We start from the raw sequence: 15061 nt of genomic DNA on the forward strand, positions 1-15061 counted from the left end.
CACACACACACATATATACACCCCTTTATTCTCCCTGCTTTGTCTCTCCAGTTCTCTCCTCTTCCTTATAGTTGCAGTTCACCCCAACCTGAGGAAATCTATGCAATCTGAAACATTTGTCTTGTCTCTGCAAAACAGTGATTGAACACCCACTGACTACACGTCTGTTGGTACCCCTTGATACCACTCAGCATAGGGACTAGAATATTTTTTCTACCTACTCTCGCACTGTGAATAACATATACACACTCACACACTGCAACACTGCTATTACAACCACCGGTACACTCTCGGCAGCTGCACAAATGTAGTCCCATTTGACAATGTGCCATTTATGTTCTGAAAACAGATTAGACTGGTGTTTCTCATCTGCTTTCCTGTACTATCCTGTAAAAAAATAAATGCTGACTCATGGTGATGGTGCACGAATCTGACCTGTTAGACGATGGATATAAAATGAGATTGCTGCTTTATTCCTCTGATAGAGTTAATGTGAAGGCTAAGTACCCTGTCTGATGCTATCTGACTTCTGACATAATGTACAGAACAGAACGAATAGCATAAACATCTGCATGCTCATGTATGAATATTTGCATGCACAGTGAAACAAACACAGAGCAGAAAATGATGTGATGATACCAGGGATAAATTCAACCTGTAATTATATGAAACACAGGGAACGAAAGGAAGAGGTCTAGGCCACTGCTTACTGCCAATAATGTTCTCTTCAGGCAGACACAAACAAACATAGATACATGCAAACATATAGAAGTATGGAGGACCAGTTGACATCACAGGTCTCATGAAGCATGAAGCATTTCATGCAAGAGGTGGGGCTGTTGCGACAGTCCTACCTGTAGGAAGTGGCAGGTGCGTCCCTGCTCGGCTTTCACTAGAGCTTTATCTAGGTTGACTGAGGCCTTCTGGTAGACCTCTCTTGCTCTGCTCACCGTCAAAGTGGAAGACCATGAGCTCTTCTTCAGCTGCACTTGGCTGTCCAGGGCGCTCACTAGAGGCATACCTCCACTGCTGCCCCCGGAGCATGTAGAGCACTTCACATCATTGTTGCTGCGGGATGTCTTGAGAGAGTGGGCGCTGATGGTGTTGTAAGACTCCATGAAGTACTGAGACTGGGATTTTTCTGGGTGGCGCCCCATGGTCATGACCCCAGAGGGCAGGCCTCCACTGCTGCCCCCGTGGTGATGGTGGTAGAGGCACACCTCCCGGTCGAGCGTGTCATCTGAGCTCCAGTAGCCAGAGATTGCAGTACGCATCTTAGGCTCTGACTTGGACCGGTCTTTGCTCTTACTGCGCTTGCTGTGCTTCAGGGTGCCAGAAGAGGAGGGTGGGTCATCAGGACTGGATTTACTGCCATTCATCCTCCCACTCCCTCCTCCGCCAGACCCTGAGGGCCCCTCCAGGGAGTGGGACTTGGTAAACAGCTTCTGGACAGAGTGAACTAAGTGGCGAATTCGACCAGGGCTGTCACTACGTTGGTGTTCTACTGCAGTGCGCTTGTACTGCAGAGTGTGGTAGCCTTCACGCCGTACAGGTGCTTGGTGCTCAAACTGCTCCAACAGGTTAGAAGCGATGCGACTGTTGTTTCCACCACCACCTCCACTCGTCTTACTGCTGCCTGTTGGCCCTGTATAAGGCACCACAGCGCCACATTCCTCCTTCAGCTCATGGTGAGAGCTGTAATGTCTGCGAGGGAAGGTGCAGCTGGCCAGATCAGGGTAGGTGCTGCACTCAGACTGGAAGGAGTTTCGCTGTGTGTAGCAGGGGTGGTCAGAAGGATGAGCCTCCCCAGGACTGAGGAAGTAGGAGCGACGATCCGAGTGCCCCAGGGTCATGGAGTCGTATGAGGGGTCACAGGTCACCGTGTGGTGGTGACTACGGCTGCTGGACAGGCCTTTCATTGTCATTGTTGCTGGGTCGTTGTGCACATCCAATTGCTGCCACAGGAAGTTTGCACAGACCCCAAAACTAGATCTACAAAGAAACACATAGCCATGAGGAAGAACAGACAAACAAACAAGAAGAGAGAGACAAAAAAGAGAATTATAAATATCTCATATTTGCATACACACAAAGCACAGTGTAATGTCTGCCTCTCCTTTAATTTGAGGAAGATGCTTTTTGGCACTCCTTCACAGATGAGAAAACTTGATGATGTTGACACGAGTTGGATCTATTCTTTTATTTTTGTCCTTCAAAACATCAGAAGGAGAATCTCTCAATATAGCAGCCACTTGGCATGTGGTCCCTGACATCCAAATCTGTCCTCAAGCTTCCTCCTCTGCTTCTCTGGTTGCTCTGATAGATTTCAGCAAAGAAAATGACAGGGGATCAACGAAACAGAGAGTAACAAAAGAAGAAGAGATATCAAGAAGAGTTCAAATCTATTTCCAGCTCAAGCATGTACTATATTTGTTCAAGGGTGCTATTAGAAATGAAGCATCGGTGTAACTCAACAAAAAATATGATGAGGAATTTGTGGTGGGAATCCAGAGGCACACGCAACCTCTGCAGAAAGTCTTAATCCCTCATATGATTTAACAGATGATGCAACACATAGGCTAGTACTCAACAATTGCATTTATTATTGATTTATAGTACACCTGCTCCTTGTAAACGCAGGCACATCCGACCCACCTGCAAACACAACAAATGATCACAGCCTGATCCTACACTTTCCCTCTATACCTCTACTTCTCCTCTACAGGCAAACTAATTGGCCAGCAAAACCCAGCTGACAGCTTCTGGGCTAGTCGAGGCAAGCTGCAGTAAACGACCTTTCCCTTTCCCATAGACATGAAAACAATGGCATCCATCAGCGCCCTTAAACTGCCTTCCTTACCCATCTGGGGCTGTAGCTAGCTAGCCACTGAACCCACATCATTTCCAATGGACTAGAGGTAAAGCTGATGAGACAATAATAAGAGCCGACGCACCCTGGTGTAGCACTGTGACAGCAGTGCGGCTGAGCCTGTGCAGGGAATTCATTACTGCAATTTATAATGCACTACCAAAGGCCACTGTAGTAAATAAAAAGAAAAGAATGAGCAGGAGGGGGGGAGAAGAAATGATGGGGAGGAAACATAACAAGAGAAAATAAGGGAGACAGAACAGCAGAATGAAATACTTCAGTTTTTTTTACATTAATGGAGGATGCTGTTTAGGACACATGCGGGATATATTTATATGCATGGAATGGAGAGAGTCCAGTTTATTATTTACTTGTTAAAATGGATGCTGGATTAATTGAAAATTGGGGAACTTATTCAAGCAATTTCCTTGTCTGTACTAAACCAGGGGTCCAAATCACTGCAGGAGAGAATTAAGCCAGTGTGTCACTCTTGTATTGTTAGGGTAAAATGAAAAAATATAGAATGGTCAGTCCCCGCAGCCATCTGCAGTATACACACAAGAGTGGACTCACACAAAACGTGTACTACATGCCACACAGACACGCTTCAGTGTCCGCTTCTTGCAGGGCACTTAAAAAGTGGGCTGTGTCCAACTAAAGGTATTCATTGCAGCTGACAGAGATCCCTTCTGTTGGCCGCTGAAGCACAGAATGTGACCTAAATAAAAGGCCCTCGCGGTGATCCACAGCAGCGTGTTTGTGGCACAGCTGTCTGCAGCACTGCACTAAAGCTGAAAAGCTGAAGTTGGGTCATGCTGGCTTCCTGCCTGTTGGCCACACGTAGACACTCACACACACACACATATACCAATACATAGTGTATCTGACAGGCTGCATATCCATGCTGAATTTTGATGCTGCTAGCTTGTAAAGTGCAGTTTATCAACAACAAGAAGAGGAGGATCTGCTGCTCATGTCTGTCAGGTATGGCCTACAGTGACATGAGTAAAGTTCATAGGCAGCTGTGGTTATGCGTTATGCTGTATGTCCATCGTAGCTGACTGACCCAGTTGTGTCTTTACTTGTCTGGTCAAACCAACCTCAATATAGCACACAAACAACTGAAGTAATCATTTTTGGATTGTAAGTGGTCAATCCATGCATGTTGCTAATTGGCTGATTGATAGGCCACGCCCCCTATGTTTCTGCTGCCTGATAACCAAATAAATAACCATACTGAAAGTTGTAAGCTAGTTAGCCAGACATGCTAACAACTGCAGCTTAGCTGCCTCTTGGAAAGGCTGCAATTATTTCTACTTGCTAAGTTATGATTGGACAGTTGTCTTGAGCACAACCAACGGTACAATAACATGGCAGTATGACCCCTAACTAAAAACCTTGTTTCCAGAACTCAAAACCAAATAGCAAACAAACAAACAAAAAAAAAAAACACTGAGAAAATCCAAACAGCTTGCCCCTTTTGCTTGTGTGAAAAGGCTGAGAAAACCGCTGAGACTTTATTACATTTAAAGTGATTGTATGCTGAACAGCAAGGTGTGCAAACAAAATGCAGGAGTAGATAAAACAAGTCAAGCTCTGAATGTTAATACCCATTAGGACCTGCACTGCATCAGCACAGCAGGGTAAATTCCATTTAGATGCCATGCTTCTTTGGGTTCAGAAGAGATAAACAGAAAATAGATTTTACCTTCTCTATCATCTAACACAGTAGCCATACTTGGATGCAATCACAAAGTGGGCAAATCCACTCCTAATTTTCTTTACGTCACCCTTAGCTTTGGGACACACCAAAGCAAATAAACAAAGGTGGTATGAAAATGCAAACTAACATTGATTTACTGCATACCGTCTTTGTAGGAAGTGGCGAAATCGATATGCCTCAGTGTGAGAAGACTGCTGCGGTTTCTCTTGCTGGCAAACTAAAAGACTGCTGTACGGGCTGCAGTTAGTCTATCTTCCTCAGTCGACATCAAACACTGGTTGCAAGACAGGTCTTGAGCTTCCAGAGCTTCTTTGAGGCCACAGGGCTACAAAAGATTGCTTCTTCTCTCTCAAACCTTGCAATGATTTCTCCAAAGGTTGAAAACATTACCAGACTCCTCTCCATAGGGGATCAAATCACCTCAGTGGACGTGTAGCTCATCTTATGTGTGTGTATGTTTGTGTGGAAGAAGAAGAAAGAGTACAGCACTGTACCTCTATTTTTCTGGTCAAATGAAGTTTTGCCCTGGATCCTGCAATGGGTTGCATTCCCAGGCTACTGCTTGATATTACTGCACACACTGGATAGATATGTGTTTCTATGTGTGAGCGTCAGCAACCGATATCTCTCAAAACCCCGTCAAATAAAACCCAAAACTCCCACAGTTTTTCACTTTTGGGTGAAGGGACCCTTTGGAAGCACAAAAAGATTAATTGAACAGCCTATTCAAGAATAAACACGATTAGCATTATGCTTTTCCAAGTGGAAGAAGTTAATCTAGCGGAATCTTTTTAAGAAGTGACATTAAAAACAAAACAACAACAAAAAACTGGGCTACAGGCAGACAAATAAACATGTGAGGCATATTAAGTTATTCTGTGGAGCCACTTAAACAGACCCACTCACGGCAACTTTAACAAAACTCCCCCGTATATATAAATATTTAATTACATGAATATTTGACGGTTTAATATCATAAATGAAAAGCGCACTCACACACACACACACACACACACACATCAGAGAGCTGCAGCTGGCAGCAGTAACAGAGACATGGAGGATGTTCTCATTGTGAATGTGTGAACAGTGCTTTTTTAAAATAATAAAAAAAATCCCCCCGACAATGATGTCGTAGAACATTTTAAAGACAACCAGGGGCCAAAAAGCCGTTGAGGGAACTCGTTTTTCTTTTTTTTTCTTTTCTTTTTTTTGCGATTCCAGATTATGTAAAAGTGGCTTTTAGGGATGTCAGGGGAGGCCGAGAAGCACTAACTTTAATGCCTTACTGTTAAAATGACTCTTAAATGATAGATGACGGTCTCCCTTGACTGTCTTGTTCGGCTGCTGCGAAGCAACATTTTGAAGAAAAACTGAAAATTATTGCTTATGGTTTAGACGATGCGCTTCATAAAATACATGAATGTCAACAACAGCAATATCGGACCTGATAAAAGCCCTGTCTGTGTTGGAGAGTGAATGTGTTCCTCCATTAAACAGGATGGAATGATGGAAGCATTTTATTTCTATCAATTTCCTCTCTTCATAGGTTTTTCAGATGTGTTTCAAAATTTTCACAGAGTAAAGTAAGATGTCAGGCAGCACATCTTTAATGTATGAAAAAAATTACAGCTTATGTAACATATTTGCATTGTAATTTGCATGCATGCAGGCATGTTTCTGCCTGCTGTATTGGCTGCATTATGAAAACACATGCCTTCATGGATGGATTGATATTCCTGGTTTCCACAAGACAGCTCCTTTGTCACAACCAAACTAATTAGACTGACTGTCAGGGCTCTCTCTGACAAATGGAGTGACAGTGTTGAATTATAGCTCAGGAGCTGCCGACCACATTCTGGAGACAAATTCTTCCAGCGATGAGGAAGGTAAACAAATTAACAAAGGCATTAAGTCTAGAGAAAGCCTGATTCTGTTTGTCGCAGGCAGAGCTGTTGCTGAGACTCACATTACTTGTTTCCAGAACTTCAACAACATAGAAAATAGTATCAACCTGCTGAAAATGAAGCAACTGAGCCCACCAAGCATAGGATTTGAAGGTCATTTTAACGTTATGTTAAGAGGTTTTCAAAGTGTATACAGCTCAACAAAAGCATTTCAAAATTGCAATGATTTTATGTGCCATATCTGATATGCTTATTTATTTTTAATCAAAGCGATATAAAGTGATAAGTGATATATATCATATGGATATATAAACTAATGCATATGAAAATGCATGAACTACAATAATATACCACAAAAGTCCTGACAATAAGATTGCTGCGCTGAAAAGCCCTCTTCCCTTTTCCATAAAGATGAACGCATACGTTCTTGAATCCCTTGATGTTAAAAGGAAAAAGATTGAACTGAGTGGACCTGAAACTTGGCTTTGACTCATAACAAAAGGCCATGACTCCACTGAGATTGATACTGCATGGCTGAAGGTTGAATCCATCATGGCATAGCATAGCGGGAATCAAGGATAAAGAAGACAGCTCTATCAGTTCACATTAAAGGGTGCCATTTACAGTGAGATATAAAGTCCTGTATATGAATGTGATCTCTCAGAGGATTTAACTAAATTCTGCGCTTTATCACAGAGAAGTGTGATTCCAAAACCCTGTCAAAATAAAGCCATATTCACTGTAGTTTCATTTTGGCTATTATAAGAATATACATTTCTGACAATACTACATGTCCCTTATACCTGATCAAGGTGTCATTTTTATTTGAAATTTAATTTGCCATCTGTACTTGGGAGATAACAACACAATAGATGGAAAAATCGTAGCTAAAGTTAGGCTGACTGCTAAAATACAGCTGCTTCATGCTAACATTAGCTAAGAAAAACATAACATAAGACAGCCTTAACGCCTGCATTATCAGCCATATTGTTTCTTGTGTTGGGCCAGAACATTACTCTAGTGATTTAAGTTACAGCTGTATTTTTCACAAAGTTAATTTTCCCATTTTCAATTATTTCTGAATATCACTGTGCGAGCTCCAAATAATAATGGCCTTTATTTGGCTCCACAGTTAAAAAGCTCCAAGGACAATACACATATCAAGGATGATTGATTATGGATGTTATTTTTTTTCCCAGGGGCCAAACGAGAGTAAGTGTTTTAGAGGACAACAATGTTATATGAGATCAGTTTTGAGCCTTCCAAAATGAGCTGAAGGTTGATATATATGTATACATATAAATATATATATGTATATAAATAGATTAAGGTGACAATAGATAGAAGAACTGGCTTACAATAATAATTTGAAGGATTTTTTTTAAGATGTAGACTCCTTTCTTCCATTTAGCTAATAAACACGACTCCAGGTGAGCTTGTAGTTTGTATCCCAGCAAGAGTGACCTGGCTGTGAACAGCAAGGGAGAACAGGATTAGGACTGGATTGAACGCCTTCATCTCTTTTATATTTTTTCCTTTACTTACCTATATTTTTAGCTTTTTCATTACTCTGAAAGTTTTTCTTTTTCTTTTACAGAGAAGGTTGCATTATTGGATAATGGGAGTGATGCTTTTTGTGAAAATTTGTTCTGTTCATTTAAAATGAACATAAAGCTAATAAACAGATCTGAAAAAAAAAAAATAATAAAATCAATAAAGATATCCATAAAAAGCAGACAAGGAAATTGGACAAGGGAGGACAGCGTCACCATGGAAACAAAGGGATTTTCTGGGGGAAGACAATGTGTTTTCACCTCAGCTAATGAGAACTCATGTACCCACAGCTCGGGGACCGTGTGTGTGTGGACAGCAACAGAATTAGCCATTTCTTGTGCTTTATATCTTCATGTTTCCACAGGACATGCAAGGGAAATATGACCAAACCCCAGTCTTATCTATTCTAGCAATAGAGATAAAAAAAGTTAAAGAAAAATATAAGTAATACTAAATAATTAAGGAATATCATCTCTCTTAAATTATCTCTATTAAATGTAATGTGAAAAAATATTTAAGCACTTAGACACATGGTTGAGTTTAAATTCTGCAGTATTCCTCTTAAAATGAACATGAACTGTGACAGAAATAAGCTCAGTATGTACTAAAGAGGAGAGATAAATTAGAGAAAGAATATTTAAAAAACAATGAATAACATGGTTTGGTGGCTCCTTTATAAGACTTAACCCTATGAAGAAAGATTCCATACCGTTTTAAATCTTATCCACAATGCTGCGATCGTTGAACAGTTCGATGAGTACCAAAATTAAGAGGTGGGGTGGCAGGTTAGACAAACAGCCCCTCAGAGAAGTGAGCATGTCTACACTTGTCCTTCTCTATGACCAAAGGATTAAGTGTGACAGTAACACTTTTTACATTTAGACATGGTCAGACACGCCTGCCTCATTTCGAGCATGCCCCGGCCTCTAAACAGCGTGCCATGCCAAGGAATACTGAAGCTGTTTTGGTGGCCTATTCCCTTATTAACATTAACATTAACATTAACTTTGCGGCTGTGTCACCCATCTGTACATGAGTGATGAGTATGGAATAGAGAGCAGATTTCAAAATTTCCAAATTATTCCCTTACCGTGACAAAAAAAAAAATGGGTTTAATCATGAGTTTATGTGGTATGAAAGTGGAATACTTTTTCATTTTGCCTTAATGGCCATTTTGGTTCCTCTCAAAGTCATCATCATGTTCGAACTGCTTTTCCGGCTCTGCCAGAATACAGACTACTAAACTATCAGGTAAAAGGCATCCACATATGTTTGGATATGCACATTTACAACTGGGCACACATAGAATAATAACCTTCATGTTTATATTTTCTCTTAAGAGCTGTGAAATCTGGGGCAACGAATCCTGGACTGTGTGGAAGTGGCATAGTGCTGTGTCGGTGATAACTAAATCGAACCCTGTAGAGTCAGGGCCATGTGTGTGTGTGTGTGTGTGTGCGTGTGTCACCTCTGTGCATGTTCTACATAACACACTGCAGCCTCATCTATCAGCTGCAGCCATGACCCACATGTGAAAAAGTTGCTAATGCTGCTAATGTTGGTGTAAGGCTCACTGTTTCCTCCTTGTGGCATTTCTCATGTGTTCGCAAGCTTGTAGCTGATAATAAGAGCGCTGCTGCCTCTTCATTATAGCTGCCATTTCCACAGTGGCTTGTAAGCAGCACAAATAAACTGAACACGGACAATTAAACTTCACAAAACAAACTGAGAGTATATTTAGCTGCTTCGCTGCGTGTTTCAAGTGATAATTGTGTTGTTGTTGTTGTTTTTTTAATGATTTGCCTTCTCACAAAAAAAAAATGTGACTCCTCATCGCATGTGACTTGAAATGTTCTTGTATTGTTCTATAAAAATAAATGCAACCCAACATTTACTGCTGGAACAAGCAGCGCGGCTGTGCACATGCACTTTGATTGTACAGTAAGCACAGTACAGTCACTTGCTACTGTCAGGCAGCATTAGCATCAAACCGCTGCCAGAGGCATCCAGAGTGTCAGGTGATTTCAAGCAACTGATTCCACAGTTAATTACATGTCAGGAAACAGAGCTGACCTTAAGTGCACACAGCTAATGTGTGCTAATATGCTTTTAGCTGATGAGGTCTAAATACCAACTACTGTCCTTTGACAAACGAGTCATTAAACGTGAATGAAACAATATGTGCTAAATAAAGATAAAATATTTCATTAACAAAATGCAGGTCTAATACCAAATAATAACTTGTGCCTGTAATGCTGTAATGAAATAACTCCCTGCAGCTTAGAAAATAATTACAAAACTGAAAAAAAAAAAACCCAAAAGAAAACAAAAAACAATTTAGCCATCTGTTTCTTTTAACCGTAATGCTGGCTTCCCTGCATCGGTGTTCTGGGCTCGAAACACTTTATGTAACGGACGGACGACCAACTGAAGCCTTTTGATGAGATTAGCTCGACTCCATCTCTAAGACTAATGCAAGGCTATCTGCTTAACTTCTGCAGGCAGAGGTCACAAGGTGGTTAAGGGAGGTACTCGGGTAAAATGACAAGAAAAAGCTGGATGATTTGTGCCTCTCCTTCGCTGAGGGTGGCATGTCACATCGAGGACACGTCAACAGATGCCTGACAGATCTGGGAGTGAGATCCAACTGAGCAAGAGGGGCGAGCGGTGGTGGTAGAGGGGATCTAACCCGCTGTCTTCTCGCATGAATGCTGGTGGATGTATATTCAATGCGACACACACATACACAAGGAAAACAATCACAAATACAGATGCACACACACTCGCACAGTGGCTAGGAGGCATTATTCCAGCTCTCCCCGCACGCTGTGGAGATTTGAGCCTCAACCAAACATGCTGCCTGCACAGAGAGCAGGTGTCAGACCAGGTGAGCCCAGTGTGCTGACGGTTAGCGGCTAGCTCCCAGCTGACCTCATATCAAAACCTGGTGACACGGAGAGGGCATGAAAATTCCCAACTAAACGGGATCAGCAAGGCTTATGTCATCAAAATGGACTCAATTATGTCCCCTGTCAACCCAGGTTTAGCCTAGGTCTGTCAAAGACTCAAGACTGGGGCCTTGTTGCTTGACTCTGAATACTGAGGCTGTTTTTCTTCAGCAGGAACTCAGTGGCTGTTTTCTGTTACCAGAGCGGCCAGCTGTGGTCAACATGTTTCAGGGTCCAACATTCAGCAACATCTATAATAAATAACGAGAATAAAAGAGGAAGACATGAAGAAAGAGATGAGAAATTGAGTAATGCACTACAAGGCTAGCATGGATGCAGCCCGTTCACGTCTGCCTCTAATTGACTCTCCTTTGTATATGAGTCACTCTGGCCAGCATTGTATGAGCTCTTATCCTGACTCTCAGTTTAAGATATTACGTGTTATTTTGTGCATCCAAGGTCAATTAAATCAAGGTTTCTGTATATAAAAACCTTCGTCCTCAAGCTGGAAACAGGAAAGTGCTTCACAAGCCCACTGTTGTTTTGCTCAGAATGTTCTGTTCTTTTGTTATATTGTGTGTGCACACAGGCTATTATGTACAGGATGTTATAGGCAGGTTTTCCGGATTAAATTAACTAGTGCACAGTTCAAAGTCAAAAGTCAATGTTGGTCATATTTTCAAAGTGTTTAAAGCACAAAAAAAAAAAAAAAAAAAAATTAAGATACTTTATTAATCCCAAGCTGGGAAATTACTTCTCTGCATTTAACCCATCACTGATTGAAACACACACACACACAACATGCAGTGAGCTGCATCAAGCCCCCAGGGAGCATATATTGGGGGTTAAGTGCCTTGCTCTACCACACTCAAATTTTTCCTGCCCGTCCGGTGGGGGAATCGAACCAGCGACCTTCCGATCACAAGCTGCTTCTCCAACCTCTAGGCCACGGCTGCCCCCAAATGCTAATTTTGAAAGTTTATTTATTTTTTGGGTTTGTCCAAGGTTGAATATTATGCTTTTAATTATAATCGGTGTGCATTAAATAAATGTTTTTCTTTTGCCGCCACAGCGCTGTTAAGTGTTGGAATTAGAAACAAAGCATCAGGGTGTAAAGGTGATTTGCTGTCGAATGTTTCATGAAGGGCCAAATGAACTGTGAAATGTGCTGCTCGTTGGACAAGTTAAATTAGCTTCCCATTTCATAATTTGCTCAGGTACACACAGATAACAGCCTCCTACTTAATTGTATACTGAGGGGACACGCATACATATGTTAAATAACATTAACTTTTTGAATATTAGACGTTATCACGAGCAACGCTAAAGATGTGAACCACAAGGCGAGGAGTCTCACTTCGGCAACAAAGAGATAAAATCTTAAATTACCCTTTGAAAGGTAGAAAAAAAAAGACTTTAAATTTAGTTTGCAAATGTGTTATTATGAATTAATGAGCTGGGGAGGCTCGCAGATAAGGAAGTTCTAGCTGAATGTTTCCCGGTGCTCTACATTAAAATATATTAAGGTCTCATTAATACCTTAATCATAAAAACATTTTGAAACGCTGAACCATTTATAGAGCTGCTGAAGACTTGGATGGATTAATAAATGTTTGATTACTATCATTTAAACTTTACAATTACGAGCCCTAAAAGTGTGTATAAAGCTGTTTCTCAGAAGCTCTTTTGCCAGCTCAGGGCTTTATAACCACATCCACTGTTACACAACACGGTCAGTCTTAGATCTCGTATCTTCTACTGCAGCCTATTTATGCCAGTGCGTATTCTCCATAAATCTCTTCTTTGGTTTCCTGCAGGGGAAGAAATTAATCACAACACCTTGCATCAACGCTCCCCAGCTGAACAAATGTGTTACTTGCACGCTGATGCAGTAGGTGAGCTCAGTCCAGGCAGTTTATTATTAATCTCTGAGCGTACATGACAAACGCCTGAGAGTGAGTTCACATTTTCACACTGTCAGTATGTAACATCCAGTCGGTTTTGGATGTCATTCCAGTCCCCTTTCCTTCCTCTGTTCTACCTGATCTACAGCCCTTCTCTTTCATCATTCCTCTTCTATCCTTTTCCCCACCCAACCCCGGGTGTCCGTTCTGTTCTGCTGTGATTGCCAGTATCGGCACCATGGCTCTCCTCCCACTGGCCAAGATTTAAATCATCTGCTCGTTCCAAACTACACTGTCACTCCCTGTCTAATCTCCATAAACACACTCCACAGAAAATTACTTGATGTTGTGAAACCCAAAATGTTGTTTGCATGGGATAACATCAAGATTTCTGTATTTGAAAAAAAAAAAAAAAAAAAAAAAGTTAAATTGAAGAGTGTGGCTGCACAGCAGGAATTCTGTGATACAGCATCAGCTATCAGCCTGTTTATCCCACTGCCTGCCGAGAGCCCTCGCCTCCCTCTCTGAGCTTCCCCGGGATACAGAACGCAGTGGCTTGAGGTCTGTTTGTAAACCACATCACTTCTTTTTTAAATAGCATTCAGTGATGACACAAGTCAGTGCAATGATACGTTTTCAAATGGTAAGCTGTGCTTGCAGTAAATCCAGATTTTTGGCAGTGGCCCCAGGCCTCATGGTTCCAGGGTTGGCTCATTTACAAGAGCTAAGCCTCATGCGTGATTATACATTAACCGCTCGTGGTGATGACGATGCAGTATTTCCATCCCAGTTCAGTTGTAGCTGCTGTAATTATTGAGAACACACTGTTTTATTCTGGAAAAATGTTGAGGCTCTGAAGAAAAGATATGCTATTATGAATTATTTCCTGCAAATATAACAACTCTGTAGATGGTATTATCGCTCAGAATAAATCAGTACCCTAATCAGTCCATAGTCAGGCAGCCTGATGAACACGGAATACTAAACTCAAAAATTCAAATCTGGCAAGTAGCCATATAAATAAGAGCTTCAGAATACTGCATTCTGCCCATAGGTTTAACAAAGCAGTGGACAAAGTACAGAACTCCAGTTGTTCAGTCAAATTTTTACTTCAGTTAAAGTACTGAAGCACTTAATTTTAAAAGTACTTAAGTACATTAAAATGTCAATACTTTGAAGTGAATCCACTGCCTTTGCGTGTTGCTACTAATAGTACTGTTAATTTGACAAGATTAAAACATATTTCTGACATATCACAATTAATGTTCTATGTAATGCCTTATATTTTGTATAAGCACATAAATTGTATAATATGAAATCCTTTTGCTTTTCAATGATCATCAGATCATGTGTATTTTTCAGATTAAAATGTAATGGTAGTACATGAGAGGCACAAACTGGAGCTGCATAATGTTCTGTCTTTATATTTATGTATAGACACAAAAACATGTACTCATGTCAGAGCGTATAATACAGCAGAAAGCAGTGAGAGGATGATTAGGATGTCAGATTATAATGCTAGTAATGTTTTTATTTGTGTCCCAGGACAAAAATAACTCAGAATCCCTTTCCCTCCCTCCTGTTGGCTGTCTGCACAAAATTGATAGAGTGCTTTGACTTATGCCTGATACAGTAAACATGTTCAGCTATTTAGCGCTTTTACACACTTTTTAAACTGTTCATCTCACCACCACCATCTGCTCTGTCACCAGTTATTATTACACAAACAGGGAAAAAAAACCCATTTCATTTCATTTTTCCAAACAGCCTCTGTGAAAAAAAACTGTTTTTCTCATCTTTCCATTTTTCTGCACCCCCATCCCCCTTTTTTGCCCTCCTCCCCCCTCTCTGTCATTCTCTTCTCAGCGATTGTGTCTCTTTCTGTCTCATTTATGCTTCCATCGACAGTAGGCTGTCAGCCTTGACAGATGTGTTCACAGATGTGCACTAAAAGGTTGTAGCTTTTACTCAGAGGGCTGTATTCAGAAGGTAAAAGGTGAATTGTGAGTGTGCAGGTGTGAAAACTGACAGCATTCACAAACATATTTGATAGTATTATGAGCTGCTTCACCTCAGTGAAACCCACTGTATAGGTGTTTGCTGGCCTGTGCATCAATAAAAGATTCACCCAGATTCATATAATATTGAAGACAGTGTAA

At 41.1% G+C, this 15061-nt stretch overlaps 1 protein-coding gene across 6 annotated transcripts in view; it reads right to left on the bottom strand.

Annotated features, from left to right (window-relative positions):
* The window catches only part of dlgap1b (discs, large (Drosophila) homolog-associated protein 1b), an 84509-nt gene that overhangs the window by 39035 nt on the left and 30413 nt on the right, over positions 1 to 15061 (bottom strand). For 5 of the 6 annotated variants that reach the window (XR_006841513.1, XR_006841514.1, XM_046372107.1 and 2 more), the window contains exon 3: positions 855 to 1992. Coding sequence is in view for 4 of the 6 variants with exons in the window: in XM_046372107.1 (XP_046228063.1) it covers positions 855 to 1925 (1071 nt within the window). In the remaining 2 variants the exon portion in view is untranslated. Of the gene's footprint in view, positions 1 to 854; positions 1993 to 11197; positions 11250 to 15061 lie in introns of all 6 variants that reach the window. The other variant, XM_046372106.1, reaches the window with a different exon arrangement.

The sequence above is a fragment of the Scatophagus argus genome, chromosome 18 (genome assembly GCF_020382885.2).
Source record: "Scatophagus argus isolate fScaArg1 chromosome 18, fScaArg1.pri, whole genome shotgun sequence".
Classification (NCBI taxonomy): domain Eukaryota; kingdom Metazoa; phylum Chordata; class Actinopteri; family Scatophagidae; genus Scatophagus; species Scatophagus argus.